The sequence below is a fragment of the Apis cerana genome, linkage group LG16, assembly GCF_029169275.1.
Source record: "Apis cerana isolate GH-2021 linkage group LG16, AcerK_1.0, whole genome shotgun sequence".
In the NCBI taxonomy this organism is placed as follows: Eukaryota; Metazoa; Arthropoda; class Insecta; order Hymenoptera; family Apidae; genus Apis; species Apis cerana.
Window position 1 is genome coordinate 1,808,639 of NC_083867.1, and position 16,437 is coordinate 1,825,075.

Consider the following 16,437-nt stretch of genomic DNA (forward strand, 5'->3'; position numbering starts at 1 on the left):
TATGTAACTTTAAAAAAAAATAATTTTATTTATTATTTTTTTTATTATTTTATAAAAATATAATATTATTTTTTATTTAAATGAAGAGAAGTTTATTTTTGTATATTATTATGAAATGATTGTCAAATATTATAATAAATTTTGCAATAGAATCAATTGAAGTTTGCTCATGAACTATAATGTAATCAAAAGGACATCTAAATGTATGGACAAGAATTTGATTACTGACACTATGATTAAAAATATAATATAATATATAATGTATAAATAAAATATTTATTTTTATTATTTTTATTCTATATATTTATATTTTTTTAAAAATATTTTTTTTATACGTTACATATAAAATCGTTAATATTATAAAAAATATAATGTATTAATAATTTATATAATTTATATAATCTTAAAACATATTAATATAAAATGAATATGAAAATAGCATTAAATTTTATTTAAAATTAAGGAAAATTGTTTTTAAAAACAATTAATAATGATAATGATTCATATAATAATATTATATTTAGATTTTTTTATAAAATAAACCATGCTTATAGAACTAGTTCTTATTACGCATGACTGTGAAGACGTAGTGATGTATAACGATCAGCTGAACGTTCATAGCTCCACCATTCCTTATTGTTAGAACAACTGTCAAACGGAGTATTTCGTTCGTGAATCTGTTTCCTATCTATATTGATAAACACGATAAAAAAGCCAAAATTGGGTGATTTATTAACGTAAAAGCGTTTCGGACGCATCCGGGTAAGTTTTTTTTTTAAATTTCATTATAATTCAGAAAATATTTACAAAATACATTCAAATGTCTAACTAAACAAAATGGCGAAATAACGGGAATAGTATAACTATTAACTACAATTACAATGACTTTTAATTGTATATTTGATTATTTGATATATATTATAATATAATATTAATTAATTATTTTACTACAATTCGCTAATATTTTTAAACTTATAATATTTATAATTATATTAAAAATATTTATAATATTTATAATATTTATAATTATATTAAAAATTAAATTTTTATTTTTCTACAAATTAATACAAATAAGTCATAATTTTATATATTGTTTTTAAAAATTATAATGTTAATAAATAATAATATTATAATAATGTAATATAATATTTATAATTATTAATGAAAAAGATAAAAATTATTCCGAAATTTATTTAATATTAGAACATAATAAATTCATTTCAAATATACTAAAAATAAAGTCAAATAAATTATATATAATTATAGATATAATTATATATAATTATATAATTATAGATATAAAGATTATTAAAAAATATTCTAGAATAGAAAATGTAATCTAAAATATTTTAAAATTTCAATTCTTATGCGAATTATTTATTTTGTTTATGATATACAATTATTTGCGTTTTAATTTTTATTGTTTATTAATTTTTGTTTAAATAATTATTAATTTAAATTTTGAATAATTTAAAAAATTTTTTTGAATTACTTAATAAATGAATTATTAAAGAATATTTTATAAGAATAATTAGCAATTTATAACAAGCAATTTTATACGTTACATACTTCGGTTAAATTCGTTTAAATTCGTACGTGTCCGTAGTAATTCGGATATTTTTCGTCCGTGATGATTCACAAGCAGATGCGAATTACAATATCGTTCATGTACGCGTTTATGTGTAGTGTATATTTTGCTCTTTGCGGGAGCTCATTATTCTTACGTAAAGAAAAAAGGCAATATAAATATACATATAGTTTCAATGATCTTAATTTTGTATTATAAATTTAAAATAAATGGTACGTACATTAATTTTTATATATGAAAAATTATTATGTATTTTATTGTCAATAACGAATTAATTTATGATTCATTATGATGATATAGTAACATTTATTATATTAAATTAATTTTATATCAATTAATTTTTCATAACCTAATCATATTAATTTTTTATAGTAATTTCTTTTTTATTATTAAAACAATTAAAACAAACAAACATATTATGATATTTTTAGAACATTATGAAATCAATCTTAGTATATTATTTTTATTATATCATATTTTTTATTATTATCCTTATAACTATTAAAATAATACAAATATAAATATAATATGATTTCAATTTTTATATGTTTTACATGTACTTACAATAATTATATTTTTTCAAAATATCTTTCTTAAACTTTTTATTATTAATTTTAATATTTATGAATTATTTTATTGCAAATTTTATTTATACTTATTTTATTAGGGAAAAGTTCATTTACATATTTGCATATTTTAAATTTGTTTTTGTTTTCATATTCATTCATTAACGATAAGAATAGTCCAAATTACGATCTTTTAATTTTGACAGTTCATTGTTGCATCATCCGATCGAAATTTTTTCTACAATCTTCTTTTGAATACGATAATAACAATTCGAATATTATCGAAATGGCATATAACGTTTTTTTTTTTTGATATTTTGTATATTCAAAAAATAGATTTCGAAAATTTTATTGTTTACTAAATTTTATTGTTATATTATTTTAAATAATAATAATAATAATAATAGATAATAATAATAGTAGTAATAATAATAATAGATAATAATAATAATAGATTAAGATCTATTTTTATTTTTTTATACTATTAATTCGTGAATATAAAGAAAAAAAATGTCTTACTGTTATTATTATTATTATTGTTGTTGTTGTTGAATTATTATTATTATGATTACGATTATCATTATCATTATTATTATTTTATAATTTCTATTTTTTTTTGTTTCGAATTTTTTTATATTCTCAATATTTAATTTTTTTTATTTCATCACATTATTATAATATGTAAATGATTTGAAAATTACTTGTTAAGATATATAAAATCTTTAAATATTTTTATAATTTCACTCATACTCATTAATGATATTGTAATAATATTATATTTGACAACAAATTATTGATATTGATATACTTTTATATTTATATTTGATATTTCAATTTAAACTATAAATTAACTATAAATTAGTATTATAAAATATTTTTTTATTATGTATCATTTTGATATTTCTATATTGATAATTAATTAATTCAATTAAAATTAATTTAATTAAATAATATATTCCATTACATTGTAATAACATATTTAAAAATTTTACGTGAGTTTTATAATAATATTGCAGTACATTTTTTTTAATATATATAATAAATATATATTGTTTATATATTTTTGTATAATTATAATATTTAATATATATAATAATATATAATAATATATATAATATTTATTATTATTATTGATTGAGTTTTAAATTAATATATCTTCAAAGTTATATATATAAAAAATATATAATCGGTTACAATCGAAATTATTTCGAATTAAGTATCTTTCTAGTACATTTTTTTATAACTTTCAAAGTACATAATTCAATGATGATGCATAATAAGTATACTAAATATATATAATAACAAAAGAAAATAATAAAAAGTATTATTTTTAATAATATTCGTAAGTTTTAATATTTAAATATTATATTAATAAACATTATAAAAATCATTATTATGAAATTTTCTTTTCATGAAATAGTAATTCATGAAATAGTAATTTTATAATAAAAAATTTAATTTAATATTTCTTGTTTTTCTATATTTTTTTACTGTAATAATTCTTTAACTATTTAATTATTTTAAATATTTAATTTATACAGATTTAAATATTTAAATACAAATATATATTCATAATTGAATTTATGTTATTAAAGAATAAATCATTGTTAAATTGATTCTTAATTGTTAAATCAATTAAATATATGATATTATATGTTAAGAATAAATTATCTATTATTATTAATATAATAGTTATAAATAATTCAAGTTAAATTTTTTTTTAAGCAGTTATATTAATGTTATATTAATATTGTATTTTTGTTACAGATACAAGGCTAGCCAGCTGCGCCATTCTTGTTGTGTGACATTTATATTATCAGCCACACTACGCATTTTTTATATTATTTTATTTTTTCATTATTGCTGTAGTGAGCTGTCAGTCACACATTGCAGGAATGGACACATCGGGCTTGCCTGTACCGGATGCAATCCACCCGCTACTTGAACAATTGCAAGAAGCCTTGGTCCTTGAAGTAAAATATCAACCTAACCTTCAATTGCCTAATATAACACAAGTATGTATATAAATTATATTAAAAAACTTATATTAAATTAAAAGAACTTTTTTTAATTGTAGAAAAACATATTTATATTAGTACATATTTTTTATTTAAATAATTTTATTTCTTTTAGAATGATGAAATAACAATTGGAGCTCGTGATGGATCTGCTCATGTTTTAAGATGTTTGAAAGTATGGTATGATCTACCATCAGATGTATTTTTTGTTGCTATTAATTTAATGGATCGATTTTTAACAAAAATGAAAGCAAGACCAAAACATATGGCTTGTATCAGTGTATCTGCTTTTCACATAGCTGCTGTTCAGTTAGCACAGTCATTGGATGCTGATCACTTAGTTTCAATTTCTCAGTGTAAATGCACAGGTGGTGATCTTAAACGTATGTCAGAAGTAATACGGAATAAGTTAGAATGGGCACCTGGTACTCAACCTATTACATCTTTAACTTTTCTTCAATTATTCAATGCAATGTTCCTTGCAATTGCATCACACTTAGGACTAGATATGTATACCAGTATTGTTACGGTAATAATTTTAATTGTATTAAAAATATTATATTAATATATGAATATAATATATAATATAAATTTGCTAAATCTATCTCATTTTAGGAATCTGAGCTTTTACTTAGGTTAGAAATGGTTGCGTGTGATGGTAATTGTGCAAGTTTGAGACCATCAGAAGTGGCACTTGTTTTACTCTGCACATATTTAGATGGTGCAGTGAATCGATTAGACACTAATACCGATATTCCCATATCAACAACTGCTATATCTAGTTCCTCTACTATTAATACATCTATAACATCAAGACATCAAATGCTTAGACTTTTGGACTTTGCTATAGAACTTCAAAAAATATGTAAGGTAATTTATATATTTATTATTTATTATTTAATTATTATATTTTACATATTTATATTTTTTGAATATAATGAATAATTTAATAAAATATTGATATATATATGTATTATATATATAGATTTCAGACACAAGCTTTTTTTCTACACATGAAGCTGTGGGTGCTGTGTTGAGCAAATATAATGCTCAAGAGCAAACTCCTCACAGACAAAGACTGATATGGAGATTATCTTCTCGTACAGCACGCCTTTTACGTCCAACTGACAAATTTACTTCTGTATTACCTGTTATTGCCGAACATACTCCGGTTCCTTCACCGAGTAAAATTAGGTATATTTTTTTACTTTCATATAATATTGATAATTAAACAATATTATAAAATTTAGACTAAAAGTGATTAAAAAATATAGCATATCATGCGAAATTTTCTAAGGAAAGAAATTAAATAAAGATTGTTACAAACATATTATCTAAAAAATAGAAACAATACATTATAATACAATTTGACATACAATACAAAGTATGTCAAAGTGCTGTTGATTTGAATGAAATTTTTGTTTAATTATTTTATTATAATATATGAATAATAGAAAAAACTTATAAAATATATGAATAATAGAAAAAACTAATTAAATGAATGCCTTGCATTTGAATGATTTTAAAAGAATAAATAAAAATTTGAGTTACTTATTGGATTTCTATAAATTTCTTAATTATATCCTTAATCATATAACTATTTAATCATTTAACTATACTATACTATAATATATAATCTATGTATATTATATTATATTATATTAATGTATATTATATGTATATTATATTAATATTATTAGATTTCGCATTAATATATCACATTAATTAATTTTTTAACAATTTGAATCAATATTTATAATATATATTGATAAATATTAATTTTTCTTTATTTACAGAAAAAATCGTAAGTTCGGTCGACGTCATGGAAATAAAAGACGTTAAGTGGCAGTATCGAGGCCTTAAAGTAAGTTATTTAATGATTATAATTGTAAATATTAACATAATAATCAATGCTATATATAAAATATGTTATAATTAATAATAGATTATTTTTAAGGTGCTGGATCAGAAGATTAATATTTATTCAACATACCAAGAAAAAAATTAGATTTCAGTTTAAAATTAAAAATAAATTTCATTAAAAATTAAATAGAAAGTACAAATATCAATGTATTTACGTCGAATAGCGAAATTTGTGATATCTTTTTATGACATGCGTTGAAAAACAGCTAAAAAAATATTTCAGTGCAGTACCTAATTCATACTAAATTTGATTTTGAATGTACTAAATGTACTGAAACATATATATATATTTTTTTTAATTATATTATACATTTTATAAAATGAACGAGAATTTCGTTCTCAAATTTATTGATGATTAATATTATATCAAAAACAACATGAATGCCGTAAAAAAGAAATAAATAACAATCGAATGTCGTATAGTAGTAAGATAAATGTGATACAATGTCCATTGTAATTCGTATATTATGAATTATTATAAATATATACATACCTTTGCAAAACGTGTTAAAAACACAAAAAATTAATTACATGTGATTATAAATATAAAGTTAAAAATTATTTAAAAAATAGATTATAAATAATAAATAAAACTATTTAGGAAAATCAAAATGTTTAATAAATTATAATGCTAAAAATTATGCAAAGTTTAAATTACTATTTGATGTTTTGTTGTAAGATAATATTTATGTATTATGTTTATAAAGTATGAACGAATGTAAATAAGAAATTTTTATTAACTAATTTTACAATATCTTTGTTAAAAAATAGATGTAACTATGCATTTATAAATAGTATAATCTTTTGTACTCAAATTGTATTTTGAATATTATTTTTAATGAATACTATTTTAATTTTAATAACTATTATTAATTGTAAATTTTATTTATTTTCTATAAAAAATAACTTAAAAAATTTGAAAATATAATAAAAGATAAAAATCATTTTCCATATAATCTAGAATTATTTCAAAATTTTTATAAAATCATTTATTTGAGAAAATATTTCAGATATTTTAAAAATATTTAATAAATAATTTATATATATATTATGAATAAATACAATTAAGAGCACAAAAGGTAATCTTGAGAAAAAACATTTTTTAAAATCAATGAAAAAAAGAAATATTTTCTATGAAAATAATTATATGTAAAATTTAAAAAATATATATAAATTAATTTATAATATTTTAAAACCATAATATTTATGAAAAATTTTATTATATTTAATAAATAAAATATGGTAACTTACTAAAAATCAAACAACTTCAGAGCATTAAGATGAGTACAAATAAATATAAAACAAAAGTAAGTATAAAATTCAAAATATATATATATAATTTATTATTATAAATATTTTATTTAATCAATTGTAAAATATTAAAACAAAAAAGATTAATTACAAAAAATATATTTTTATTATTTACAAATTATGTTATTTTCAAGATATGCATTTAAAAATTATTTTTAAATTATAATGATACTATAATGATATATGTAATGACAAACAATATACAATAATATTGTTTCAAAAATTATATATTATATCGTAAGTATTAATATCGCAAGTTAATATTTTTCAAGAAAAAATTCAAATTTTTATTATCTATATTTTTTAATTATTTAGCAATGATTTAAATTTTTCATTTTAATTTTACAAAATATTTCTTAAAAAATTATTAAATTAAAAAATATATTATTTATTTTATATATATACATAATTTGATATATAAAATATCATTTTGAATTTTTATATATTAATTATATTTATAACTCATGAATAATAATATTATTGATATTAAATTGTTTCAAAAGTGAAAATATATTAAACTGCTAAAAAATTTCAAAAAAATATTTTCAACATAATAAATTTTTATGGAGAAATATTATTACAGTTTTTATCTCATTTATAATCTTATATTCATTGTTTTGATTTCCGATTTAATCCAGTATTTTCATAAATGAATGCAACATGCGTATAGAAACGTGTTATTTTTGTTCATCTCGGATATATCCGGGACATGGAATACAATTCGTAAGAAATGATTGTAAGGTGAAAATTTTTATATTTTTTTATAATATTATTAATAATAAAGTTCAAAATTATATTTTGAAATATTCTTTTTCAAATTATAAAATTTAAACTTTTTCGACGTTGTTTAGGTTATATGTATATTATTTATTTGTATATTTTTGTATATATACGAACAATTAACAATTATTTATATAATTAATTATTATAAAACTATATATATTTATATATCATATTTTGTTTGTGTTGTTACAGATATTTAAATTTTGTCGATCAAAATGTCATGCAGCATTTAAGAAAAAGAAAAATCCAAGGAAAGTTAAATGGACCAAAGCATATAGAAAAACAGTTGGAAAAGAGTTGGCAGTAGATCCATCATTTGAATTTGAAAAAAGAAGAAATATTCCTATTAAGTATGATAGAGAGTTATGGCATAATGCAATTGATGCCATGAAAAAAGTAGAAAATATCAAACAAAGAAGACAAAATCTACATATAATGCAGCGATTACGTAAAGGACGAGAATTAGAAAAAGAAAGAGATATTAAAGAAGTTCAACGTGATTTATCACTTATAAAATCACCTGCCGTAGGATTAAAAGAAAGAAAGAAATTAGAAGAAATTACTGAACATGACAAAATGCAAGAATCCAGTGATGAACAAGAACAAGTAGAAATAGAAATGAATTAGATTAAATTGTTATGAAAATCATTCATTTATAAAATATTCATATTATAATGATAATAATTATTAACTTATTAAAAACTTTTAAAATCATGTATTAAATATGATTATGAATAAAATTTTATTTGATAAACAAAATTTTTATATGATAGACAATAATTAATTGTTATTAATTTTTATACTGCAACATAAAATAATTTGTATTAAAAATTTGTAAATAAAAATACAATATAAAATTAACTATCAATAAATAAGTAAGAATTATAATAAGCATGATAATTCTTTTTTAAATATATTATATTTTTATACATTAAATATTGAAAAAATTTTTTAATTTAAAATTCAAATATATATGACTTAAAGATGTCAATATCATGTTATATCTTATGAAAAATGAAATTATAAATGTTTGTAAAAATTGTTTCTATGATATAATTAAGTTTTATTTTATTTTATTGAAAAATAGGAAAAATTTTTAGTTTGTATATTTCGTTAATTATAATAATGTTTATTGAAGTAAATAATTATTCGGATTAAGATCTATTTTATTTCATGAGTTATAAAATTTTAAAGAAGTAAATATTTAAGAAAAATATATTAATTATGATATAATATTATCATTTTTATTGTGTAAATTTATATTATGATATGTATTAATGCAATTATAGAAATTCACATTAACAACAAATAAAGTACTATATTAAATGGAATGAAATGGTATGTAATTTTATAATCTTGATTAATGAATTATAGTGAATTTGACAAAGATTTGAATCCATTTAACTTTAACTCAAAAAAATAAATTAATCAAAGTTATTATAATACTAAACATACAAAAAATAATTTTTAACATTCTAAAAAACTAAATTAATTTATTTGAAAATAACAAAATGAGATAATTTTAACAACTAAAGAAAAGTTATTTGAATCTATAAGCAATATCTAGATTAAATGAAAACTAATTTATATTTAGAATATATGATTAATTTTAGAAGGTTGTTAAAAATAGTATTTATTTATATCTTATTTTTATTATTTTTTATTATTTAAATCTTAGGAATTTATACTTTATTTTAAACACTTATTTTAAAAATTCTCAATAATCTAATAATCTTTTTTTGTTATTGGTTTAACAAAAAAAATAATAAAAATATTATATATATATATGTATATATAATATATAATATGTAATATATATCTATAAAATAAATACAATATAATACAAAACATAAAAATATATATAAGCTAAAAAAGAAATAAACATACAAATAAAAGTTAAAAATTAGAATCAAAAATTGACGGCATTAAATGACAATAAACATAAATTAATTTTGATGACAATAAATATAAATAAATATTGTTGATTGATTCTCACGAGAATAAGACTTTTATCTAATAGAATGATGATAAATACAAATGATCAGACATTGGAAAAATCGATATTTTGAAATTCTATATTTTTACTTAAAATAGAATTTTTTTCTCATAAAATAATAATAATTTAATTTAATAATAATTTAGATTGAATTTGTCTTTTTTACATTTGATTCGCAAACTTTTCTTTAGTAATTCAGGTTATAACAAATTTGGCAAATGTTAATTATTTTTCTAAACTAGCCTTTAGCATAGGAATAATAGAGATGAAGTCGAAAATCGTATATGCAAAAACAAATGGTTTGATCACTTGTAAAAAAGAACAAATATAATAAGTTGAGAGACCTCTAGTAGGCAATATTCTCACAAAACTGCTCAAACTTTGAATAATTTGATTTCGTCCCGTCAAAGAAACTTTCGGACGAAAAAATATAATTGTTTGATGTATAGCTTATTATACTTTATATACACATAAACTTTCATTAGAATTAAAATTTTTACGGATTAAATAAATTTTCTCATAAGATAGTGAGATTTTTTTGATTAGATATATATATTTTAGATATATATATTAACTACCGGTAAATAATATATGTATAAATAATATATTATATGTAGATTTTAAAATGAATTTATGTAAAATAAATTTTATATTATATTATATATATTATAGTTTGTATTTAGTTTGTATTTTTATTGTTTTAGGTAAACAACTTCAATTTTGCTTTCTTAAAGAAGGAACGATATTTTAGTGCAAAATTTATATAGCGGAGTGTTGCGTGCTTTTCGCACACTCGACCGCACTATTCATACGATGTCCGTAATACAAATTGATGGAAGTTTAGGTGAAGGTGTATGTATATATATTTTAAAATTAATCATTTTAAAAATAGAAAGGTTAATCAGTTTTTAGTTTAGTTAGGATTTAGTTAGAATTTACAGAATATATTTATAAAATATTTACTCACTAAGTTTGAAATATATTATTTTTAATATTGTCACTTAATTATTATTAAAATTGTAATTATTTATAAAATACTATAGGTTTGAAATATACTACTTTAATATTTTCAATTAAAATTAAAAATATATATCATGTTTGCATTTAGGGGGGTCAAGTATTAAGAATAGCACTTTCTTTAAGTGTATTGTATAAAATTCCAATTAAAATTAATAATATACGAGCAGGTCGTCCTAAACCTGGACTTGCTGCACAACATTTAAAAGGTTTGTTTTTATTAAAATATCATTATTATTATAATTATTGTTAAATATTTTAAAAAAGATACATGTTACAATATTAAATTAAATTATCTATATAATAATTAATAAAACAAGATAAATAAAATATAATAATTAATATATTAAATTAAATATTATAGGAGTAGAACTATTAAAAGCTATGTGTAATGCAGATGTTCATGGAGCATATATAGGATCAACAGTATTAGAATTTAAACCTGGTCAATTAAATGAAAAAAGAAATAATACATTTCTTATAGATACAGGAACTGCTGGTTGTATTTGTTTACTAGCTCAAGTAGCTTTACCATGTGCTCTTTTTTTTCCACAAAGGGATATGGTTACATTAATTCTTAAAGGTGGTACGAATGTTCCTATGGGACCACATATAGAATATCTCACAGAAGTATTGAAACCATTACTTAATAAATTTGGAGCAGATTTTGATTTTAGAGTTATAACAAGGTATATATTAATGTATACTATTGTTAATATATTCTAGTATAAATTGTTAAGTTAATATAATAAGTTGTAAAGTTGTTTAAAGAGTCTTGTTTAAAAAATATTAATTTTATACTTATTTTTAAAGGGGTTACTATCCAAAGGGAGGTGGAGAAATATATTTATATATAAAACCTGTATATATTTTGAAAGCTATTACTTTAACTGATCCAGGAATTCCTCGTGAAATATTAGGTTGGGCATATGTTGCAGGTGTTGTTCCTATTAAAGTATGTAATTTTTATAGCTTCTATATAGTATGTAATTTATATAGCTTCTATAATATAATTTCAATATGATTTTATATAATTGTAATATATAATTTAATATTCATAATCTTAATATATTTCTAATTTTAAATATTAAATTTATATATATTTTATATTTATTTATATAATTTTATATTTATTTTATATTTTCTTCATTTTAAAGGAAGCACATAAAATGGCCAATGATGTAAAATCAATTTTAACAGAAGGTCTAAACAAGCATAATATTCCATTACCACCTATAAATATTGAAGTCTATAAAGAGGATAAATCTATAGCTATTGGTAATGGTTCTGGCATTAAGTAAGATTTTAATATTGAATAAATATGTAAAATAATAAATTTTGTACATTATTATATTTCTAATAAAATATAATTAATATTAGCGTAACATGTACTACGACTAGTGAATGTATTTTTGGTGGATCAGGATTGGGTTCTGGACGTCAAGAGCAAATAGCTCCGGGTATACAAGCAGCTAATGAAATTTTGGACACAATTTTAACAAGATCTTGCGTCGACGATTACGCACAAGATCAAGTATGTATTTTATCAAATAATTATAAATAATTCTTTAAATTTTACAAATAATACAATAATCAATTATTTATTTTAGTTAATCATCTTTATGGCTCTAGCTAAAGGTACTTCTAGAATTAATCTTGGCAGTAAAAAACTTACTTGTCATACAGAAACAGTTATAAAAGTTGCAGAGTTGATGTTAGCTCAATTTAATCTTCATTTTAATTTATGTGAAAATAGTAATGATGGAGATAATATTTCATACAGCTTAGAATGTAAAGGTTGTGAATATGAAAATAAATATGCAGAATAAATATGTATGTTTTATATTGTGCAATAAATATTATTTGAATGCAAAATATATATGTACATATAATTTTTTAAATATTTTATCTATTTTTAAATGAATTACATATATATTAGAATTTAAAGAATAAATTTTTTTTTTTATTTTATAAAACGATTTTTAAATTTATATTTAATTTTATACTTATGTATTTTTTTTTATTAAATTGATAAATGAATTTTTTTAAAAACTTTTTCTGAAATACTTTTTATAAAAATGTAATAAAGTTTAATATTTAAAGATTATCATTCCTGTTTTTGTCTAAAAAATGGTTCTATAGTTCGCAAAAATTCTCTTTCGAATACTTCATCCGAAAACCGGTTTACAGACGCTCTGAAAAATTAATTTATTTTTATTAATATTTCTGGCAGAAAAATATTAAAAAAAATAATAAACTAATGAAACTAATACCTAGCAACTGTTCTAATAGCATTTCTATCTTTTGGATGCATATTAATAATATGTGCCATAATTGTTGCATATTCTTCAGCTTCTGTAGCTAAAAATCCATTTTGAGATCCTGGTTGTGTTTCTATTATATCAGCTCTGTAATTATTGATATATTCTAATGTTATGTTAATCTATATGTCAATTTATATGTAAATATCTTTTTTATTAGATATATATATATATTTTTATTATTATTTATATGAATTGTATTTTACTTTGGACCACCGGAAGCATGAGCTATTACAATTAATCCTGCTGCCATACATTCAACAATGCTAATACCAAAATGTTCATTCCACATTGTATGTAAACCTATTGTTGCTCGTTGAAGTTCTAGTAGAAGTTCTGAATATGATATATTTAATTTAAATTCTACATTTTCATCTAATGCAAAATGTTTTGATAAATCTTGCATATCTTTCATGCGTACATCATCTTCAAAATTTCGACAGGATCCAATAAGAATTAGACGAACCTGATTGAGATTCCAGTCATAAAATGTTATAAAAAGAAATACTCTAATATATCTTTTTTTATTATTAATATACAATAATTTGATATATTTATGTTATATTATATTATATTATATTATACTTACTTTTTCCCAAATTTCTTCTTTAACAATTGATCTAAGTTCATATATAGCTTTTAACATTAATGGATGATTTTTTTCTGGTCTAAATTGTGCAATTGATACTATACGAATATTGTCACATTTTTCATCATCCTTGTGAAGTGGTAGTGATGTTAAGTGCTTTACATCGCATGGTGGATAAATTTTGTGAGTTTTTAATGGACATTTCCAAATTGTGTTAATGTGATCTTCAGTCCATGAAGAATTAACCATTATAATTTCTGCTCTACTACCAACCCAACCATATATCTAAAATAAATATTATAGATTAAAATATTGAAATACAGTTATTTAATAATTTTCTTATACATACAAATCCAAATAATTTATAATAAATAAGTTTGGCTGCTGATAAAAATGGATTTCTAGCTATAACTCTTTTATTGGTATGAGAAATAACTCTTTTATAAATATGTCTCAACATATCAGTTGAAATTGTAGGATAATGAGTATATGTTGCTACTCGACATCCACCAATATATCTAAATAGTGGATATGTAAATGCATAACCCATGGTATCAATATAAATATCTAAAATAATATTTTACATGTGATTTACAATATATAATATAATTACTTAAAAAATGATATGAAATAAGATATTTTTACCTGGCACAAAACTATTTAAAGCTTCAAGACCTAACCAAATTGATCCTAAACTCTGTCCCAAAAGTGTAAAATAAGGATACAATGAAGCTTCTACCCATTTTCGTCTATGTAAATATACAAATTCAATTTTATGTTCAATTTTATAGTTAAATACTTTTTCTGTCTTATTTAAAATTTGTTCCGGATGTGCATCAAGATCTCCAGTATAAATAACTATATGTATATTAGGATATCTGTAATAATAAAAGTATTATAATTTAAAAATATTAAAAATAATGTATTGTTAATTAATTTATCAAATTATTTAAGTTAATTACTTGGTTTGTATAGCATTAATAGCAGCCCAAAGTACTCTTTCACCACCACCACCTGAATTACAATATGGATGAAAAAAACCCACAACTGTTTCTTTGTGAGATCTCTCTGTTCGCTTTTTGGAATAATATCTTCTCAAAATTATTAATAAAATAGGTAAAATAATAAATATACACAATATTTTACATATAATTATTATGAGCAACATATTTAATGATAATACCATACGCATCCTAAAAAAATACAAAATTAAACATCATTACATTATTAAAACTTTAATTAAATTTTAATAAAATATGATATTTTTACATATATATTTTTATATATATTTATATTATATATTATATTTTTATATATAAATATATATATATAGAAATCTTACATAAGAAGATAAAAATTCATATTTTTGTCTTTAAAACAATTCAATATTTAATAACAATAAATTATTTTGATATGTTTTTTATATGCTCCTTTAAAAATTTTATACAAAAAAATGTCATGAAAATTTTACAATCAAATCACTCATTTTGATTTTATTTTTAAATTTTTTAAAAATATTTATTTTAATCAATATTTCTACTTATTGTCTTATTTAATATGTAAAAATATAGGTTAATTTTTATAAATTATTATAATGAATCAAGTTCAATGAATGACATATTTCAAATAATATATATCAATTGTTTGTTCTCATATGTTAATCTTTAATTTTATTTTATATCAATTTTATTTTTTTCTTCACTTCCTTGTTTTAACTTTTAAGGTTAACAGCTGTTAAAAGCAGATAACAATTTAATAGATCAACAGAAACTGTATTAGATTTAAATAAAACATTGAACTAAAAACCTAAAAGATTTTTAAGATTTAATTATGTATGTTCTTTACAAAAAATATTATATATAATGTTTTAAATTTTTTAATATTTAAAATTAAAAAAAAAATTTTTAATTAAAAAAATCTTTTTTTAAATTAAAAAAAGAGATTGAATTTCTAAATATTAACTAATATTAACTATTTTTTTGAATTAATAAATAATTTAAATTCAGGTTTGTTACTTTTATTTTATAATTTGTATAAATGATTAAAATTTCAAATTTCAAATTTCAAATTTAATTTTATTTTAGTATTTAGTTCTAGGTCTCAATTTCTATTCATACATCCCTGAAACTAACCAAACCTTTTACATTTTCTCATTGCACCTCACTGAAGTACCAACAATTCAGCATTACAGATGTGAACAGAAGTCCATTGTCTGCCAATTGCTTGTGTCTTTGATATCCATGTAGTTTATTATTGGTGTAATCCAATTTCATTTAAATATTAAATTTTTTCCGATAATTATATTTATTAAATAATTTTTATAAT

At 19.3% G+C, this 16,437-nt stretch overlaps 4 protein-coding genes across 9 annotated transcripts; 3 read left to right on the forward strand and 1 right to left on the reverse strand.

Annotated features, from left to right (window-relative positions):
• Nucleotides 1–559: 559 nt before the first annotated feature.
• On the forward strand, nucleotides 560–6,736 carry LOC108000257 (cyclin G). Of its 4 annotated transcripts, none has more exons than XM_062086311.1 (7): nucleotides 560–762; nucleotides 3,922–4,169; nucleotides 4,288–4,701; nucleotides 4,788–5,042; nucleotides 5,158–5,366; nucleotides 5,969–6,036; nucleotides 6,118–6,736. In XM_062086311.1, exons 2-6 carry the CDS (start codon nucleotides 4,050–4,052, stop codon nucleotides 6,012–6,014), a joined length of 1,044 nt encoding a protein of 347 aa, XP_061942295.1. In that variant the 5' UTR covers nucleotides 560–762; nucleotides 3,922–4,049; the 3' UTR covers nucleotides 6,015–6,036; nucleotides 6,118–6,736. The 4 variants fall into 4 exon arrangements, with proteins under 4 accessions (XP_061942295.1, XP_061942294.1, XP_016915972.1 ...); XM_062086310.1 differs by having other exon boundaries at nucleotides 6,130–6,736; XM_017060483.3 differs by lacking the exon at nucleotides 560–762 and adding an exon at nucleotides 778–1,800.
• A 1,134-nt stretch (nucleotides 6,737–7,870) lies between these two features.
• LOC108000275 (probable ribosome biogenesis protein RLP24) lies at nucleotides 7,871–9,077 on the forward strand. 2 transcript variants are annotated; one of them, XM_017060517.3, is made up of 2 exons: nucleotides 7,871–8,142; nucleotides 8,382–9,077. In XM_017060517.3, exons 1-2 carry the CDS (start codon nucleotides 8,137–8,139, stop codon nucleotides 8,814–8,816), a joined length of 441 nt encoding a protein of 146 aa, XP_016916006.1. In that variant the 5' UTR covers nucleotides 7,871–8,136; the 3' UTR covers nucleotides 8,817–9,077. The 2 variants fall into 2 exon arrangements, with proteins under 2 accessions (XP_016916006.1, XP_016916005.1); XM_017060516.3 differs by having other exon boundaries at nucleotides 7,876–8,147.
• Nucleotides 9,078–9,114: 37 nt separating this feature from the next.
• LOC108000496 (RNA 3'-terminal phosphate cyclase) lies at nucleotides 9,115–13,077 on the forward strand. 2 transcript variants are annotated; one of them, XM_017060869.3, is made up of 8 exons: nucleotides 9,115–10,765; nucleotides 10,890–11,037; nucleotides 11,294–11,411; nucleotides 11,567–11,891; nucleotides 12,016–12,157; nucleotides 12,360–12,499; nucleotides 12,583–12,736; nucleotides 12,813–13,077. In XM_017060869.3, exons 2-8 carry the CDS (start codon nucleotides 10,999–11,001, stop codon nucleotides 13,029–13,031), a joined length of 1,137 nt encoding a protein of 378 aa, XP_016916358.1. In that variant the 5' UTR covers nucleotides 9,115–10,765; nucleotides 10,890–10,998; the 3' UTR covers nucleotides 13,032–13,077. The 2 variants fall into 2 exon arrangements, with proteins under 2 accessions (XP_016916358.1, XP_061942307.1); XM_062086323.1 differs by lacking the exons at nucleotides 9,115–10,765; nucleotides 10,890–11,037 and adding an exon at nucleotides 11,062–11,204.
• LOC108000497 (GDP-Man:Man(3)GlcNAc(2)-PP-Dol alpha-1,2-mannosyltransferase) lies at nucleotides 12,696–16,291 on the reverse strand. The gene is made up of 8 exons (XM_062086321.1): nucleotides 15,455–16,291; nucleotides 15,075–15,305; nucleotides 14,758–14,990; nucleotides 14,462–14,679; nucleotides 14,113–14,397; nucleotides 13,730–13,989; nucleotides 13,476–13,610; nucleotides 12,696–13,397 (listed from the first exon to the last, which is right to left on the reverse strand). The coding sequence occupies exons 1-8, from the start codon at nucleotides 15,472–15,474 to the stop codon at nucleotides 13,310–13,312; spliced, it is 1,470 nt and encodes a 489-aa protein (XP_061942305.1). The 5' UTR covers nucleotides 15,475–16,291; the 3' UTR covers nucleotides 12,696–13,309.
• Nucleotides 16,292–16,437: the final 146 nt, after the last annotated feature.

Coding starts and splice junctions, on each gene's coding strand:
- LOC108000275 (XM_017060516.3), top strand. CDS start 8,067: ATGCGTATAGAAACGTGTTATTTTTGTTCATCTCGGATATATCCGGGA. Junction 8,148..8,381: donor TCGTAAGAAATGATTGTAAG/GTGAAAATTTTT, acceptor GTGTTGTTACAG/ATATTTAAATTTTGTCGATC.
- LOC108000497 (XM_062086321.1), bottom strand. CDS start 15,474: ATGAATTTTTATCTTCTTAT. Junction 14,680..14,757: donor TTTAAATAGTTTTGTGCCAG/GTAAAAATATCT, acceptor ATATTATTTTAG/ATATTTATATTGATACCATG. Junction 14,398..14,461: donor ATTATAAATTATTTGGATTT/GTATGTATAAGA, acceptor TATTTATTTTAG/ATATATGGTTGGGTTGGTAG.
- LOC108000257 (XM_062086311.1), top strand. CDS start 4,050: ATGGACACATCGGGCTTGCCTGTACCGGATGCAATCCACCCGCTACTT. Junction 5,043..5,157: donor AACTTCAAAAAATATGTAAG/GTAATTTATATA, acceptor TTATATATATAG/ATTTCAGACACAAGCTTTTT. Junction 5,367..5,968: donor CCTTCACCGAGTAAAATTAG/GTATATTTTTTT, acceptor CTTTATTTACAG/AAAAAATCGTAAGTTCGGTC.
- LOC108000496 (XM_017060869.3), top strand. CDS start 10,999: ATGTCCGTAATACAAATTGATGGAAGTTTAGGTGAAGGT. Junction 11,412..11,566: donor TGCTGCACAACATTTAAAAG/GTTTGTTTTTAT, acceptor TAAATATTATAG/GAGTAGAACTATTAAAAGCT. Junction 12,158..12,359: donor CAGGTGTTGTTCCTATTAAA/GTATGTAATTTT, acceptor TTCATTTTAAAG/GAAGCACATAAAATGGCCAA.